General features: G+C 40.9%; 2 protein-coding genes across 2 annotated transcripts in view; one reads left to right on the top strand and one right to left on the bottom strand.

Moving 5' to 3' along the window:
* Window positions 1-3,632, top strand: part of LOC108571629 (N-alpha-acetyltransferase 15, NatA auxiliary subunit) — a 67,391-nt gene that overhangs the window by 6,488 nt on the left and 57,271 nt on the right. The window lies entirely within an intron of this gene.
* Window positions 1-3,632, bottom strand: part of LOC108571628 (adhesive plaque matrix protein) — a 24,417-nt gene that overhangs the window by 2,677 nt on the left and 18,108 nt on the right. Inside the window, exon 2 of the mRNA XM_017933712.1 lies at window positions 1-827. This exon is cut by the window's left edge and continues 2,677 nt beyond it. Within this exon, the coding sequence (XP_017789201.1) occupies window positions 1-827 (827 nt within the window). The remainder of the gene's footprint in view (window positions 828-3,632) is intronic.

Here is a 3,632-nt window from a genome sequence, read left to right as displayed (position 1 = left end):
CCATCCGCTGATAGCAGCCCCTTGGTGAACAACGGATCCTTGCGGTAATCGACTGTGGCGTTACCGATTTCCTTCGTCCCATTCGGCCCGATGATCTGTATCGGTCCACCTTCCGCGAGCTGAACCGGAAACGGCGGCGGTACCTTTGGCCTGGCTGGTATCTTGACCTGTCTACGGGGTGCTTTGTAATTGTCGATCGGTGGCCAGGTCTGAGAACCGTCTCCGCTGCCTTGCGACGTCTCATGGCCAGGAAATTTCCCGCCTCTCAATACCAGCACGTGATTCTCTGCCAACCAAATTTCATCCTCGTCCAGACCGCCTAGATTGTCTATGGTGTCTTTCGGTACCTCTGGATTGCCTAGGTAGCTGATTATACCTGGCCTCTTAGGTCGTTTACCGTAGATTTCGTTCTGTATCAGACCGTATTTTCCTTCTTTTACTTGTTGAGACAGCGTTTTCTTCTCGTCGTCCTCGTCTTTTCGATGGTTTCTCGTTTCTTTGCCGTTGCCAGCGGATGACAAGAGGATACCGTCGTCCCATAGCGTTTCTATCGTCGCGTCGCGGTCTTGACCGGTGTCAACTCGTAGGTGACCGCCGATTAATCTGTGCGACACTTTTCTTCCGGTTTCCGTAGTTATCACGTTGTCTCTGCTGGTCGAGGATTTGAAACTGCGGCCGGACGATGGCGTTTTGCTGGGACGATGACTAGATTCCTCGACGCCGACGTGCCGCCTTTCTCTGCTCGACGATGACACGACGATCGACACGCATGTCGCTAGGAGTGTTATTAGGAGGAGCTTTCGTAAGTGATGTTCCTTCTGCGTCATCTGAAACGAGAGTTATAGCGGTGTTTTTTAGTTTTATTTTTTGGGTTGTTTAACGAGTGACTGATGAATACGAAAGGTAAATTGGTATGTGGAAGTAAGGCAGTGGAGCCTCTGTTAAGTGGCACAGAAAAGGGGAAGCTTCGATCTTGTCTATATGGAGTTATAGTCTCATTGTTTTTTTTTTTTAATTGTGAAGCAGATTTTTCTTTCTTTGAGAAAGACTTTTGGAAAGATTTGAGAATGATTTTTACATAGAAAGAAAGAAGGAAGCTTTATTCTCATTTTTTGCAGATAATATAAAAAATCACAATTTTTTAATTTTTTTCAGAATTTTTTTTTCAGAATTAAATTAGCATTCTTAAAACATATTTCACTATTCTTAGATTTTTGCATACAAAGAAAAAAGGAAGCTTTATTCTCATCAATATTGAAATTTGCAGACAATTTTCTTTCTCTCATTGTAAATTAGATTTTTCTTTTTTTTGAAACAAAGAAACATTTATATTTTACATTCGTAAAATATATTTCATTGTTGTTAAATTTTTGCACTATCCCTCAGTTTCTCAGATTTTTTTCTCTCAATCTTTTTGTGAGGGATTGCATTTGAACGCATCTATCGAGAAAGATTGATGCGACAGTTTGCATTCATCAAGTAGTCGGTAAAGCTGCGATTATGATCGCGTGAATCATATTGTGGCTACGATACTCGTTGCAGGGTTATTTTGATAATACCGTTCAATCTAACGATCACGTCATGGCTCATTCAATGCTCGATTCTCGTCGAGTTTTGCTCGTCGCGGGGCGGCACGGTGACTGCCACCTGGCATAAGGAAAGTACAAGTTTATTCTGCGGAGGTGTTTCCGTTCCACGGTAGTAACTTTGCTTTCCCCATTGAAACGGCAATATTTTCTCAACTATTGCATGGAAATAGTGATTCCTGTTATTTCTGGTCGATATTAAAATAGTCGGGGATCCCATCGGTCTGACGTGAACTCGAGGGATCCTTCGTGTGAACTTCCAATTGGATATTCTAGTAGAATCTTTATGTAAATTTTATCAATTTCAAACGCAATTTTTCAAAATCTGTAGAATTTCTGTTCGAACCTTAAAATTAAGAAAGGAAATAATTTTTATTCGAGAAAAAGTCAAACTGTCGAGAATTTCAATTTTTCAGTTTCTAAGAATTTTCAATTTTCCAGTTTCACAGAATTTTCGATCTTCGAGTTTCTTAGGATTTTCAGTTTCTCCGAATTTTCAATTTTCCAAATTCTCAAAGCTTTCAGTTTTCCAATTTTTTTTTACTTTCCAAATTCTCAGTTTCCAGTTTCCCAGAATTCTCAGTTTTCCAAATTCTCAAAGTTTTCAATTTTTCAGTTTCTCCGAATTCTCAATTTTCCAATTTCCCAGAATTTTCCATTTTCCAAATTTTCCAATGTTTCAGACTCTCAGGGTGTTCAATTTTCCAATTTCGCAGAACTTTCTCACATTAAACTCGACAAAATCGTCAGAGCGGAAGTTACAACTGTCGATAAAAATTTCCACCACGAAAGAAGGTGACCAAATTCCGAGGAAAGTCGAAAATGGAGCGCCGCGAATTTCCAGAATTCGCCGGGCCCATTGACGCGAATTGCAATAATACGGGAATGCGGGACCGGAGGGGGCCACGCCTTTCCCTCGAGAACAGCCGGTGAACGGTCGACAAACATTCACGGGTCACTGGAGTATACCAGCGTTCGTAATGACTTGCAACCGAGTAACAAACCTAAGCTCACGTTTCTGCATTCGCTGACTGGCGCTCACGATGCATTAGCCACGGCACTATAGCGTCGTCGATCTCGCGGAAGTAACCGAACGTTCCTCGTAACGTGTTTCCGACAAGAATCCGAATTTACTGCCTTTATCTTTGCTTATTCCCCCGGTGGCTATTTTCTGGCAGGCTCAAACCAGAGGAAGGGTTAGCCGAAGGATTCTTGAACGATGTTAATTGAGCTTTCTGATTTATTGCCACCGGTATAGGAAGCGTAATGAGGTTTTACTGTTCGTTCCTTTGGCAGGATGAATGTGGTATGGTAATGTCGGCGGTTAGCTGCTTACGGTCGTTTGTTAATGAAACGACGAAAGTAACGAAGGAGTAATTAGTGCCAGGGTGAGTGTTTCTTTAGAAACTGTTTTTCTTCGTAATGCTTTAGAACTGAGGAATTTGTATTTCTTCACCTTTGGTGAACGAGCACTGAAAAAATATCAATTTTTCAATATTTAGAAACTGTTTTTGATTGTAAAGCATCAGAACTGAGAAATTTACACTTTTGACATTGAAAAATTATCACTCTTTTAAATTGAAATTTTGAAGTTTGAAAGTTCCCTAAATTATGAAGCAATTCACTAATTTTTTACGGTATAAAAATAGCATAAAGAAGTAATTTAAAAAACAAATGGAATCTGTCGTGTGCTTGAAAGGAATAAAGAATAAATTTAAAGATAAACGAATTAGAGAATTTTCCAAACTTCAAAACAACCAAAGTATAACAAAACACTCGTTAAGATAAGAAAAAACCATCACACACCATCGTTCTGCCTAGCGTCTCGCGGTTCTCCACGAAGACACTCTATGGGAAACGTCTTTTTAATCTGGCAAACGCACTGATAACAGGTTGCGCGTAATAAAAGAGGTACCTTTCTCCCAGTTTCCGGAGCGCTCGTGATTCTGGACGATAATCGTTCACCAGGTCGTCGTCGAATGGCCTATAATCGTGGCTGGCGCACGCGGTAATGTGCTTCTTCCGAGGGGGATAGACGCGTCAAGA

Source organism: Habropoda laboriosa, unplaced genomic scaffold (genome assembly GCF_001263275.1).
Source record: "Habropoda laboriosa isolate 0110345459 unplaced genomic scaffold, ASM126327v1 scaffold40, whole genome shotgun sequence".
In the NCBI taxonomy this organism is placed as follows: Eukaryota; Metazoa; Arthropoda; class Insecta; order Hymenoptera; family Apidae; genus Habropoda; species Habropoda laboriosa.
The sequence above is the reverse complement of the archived record's forward strand: the minus strand, read 5'-3'. Positions and strand labels throughout refer to the sequence as shown.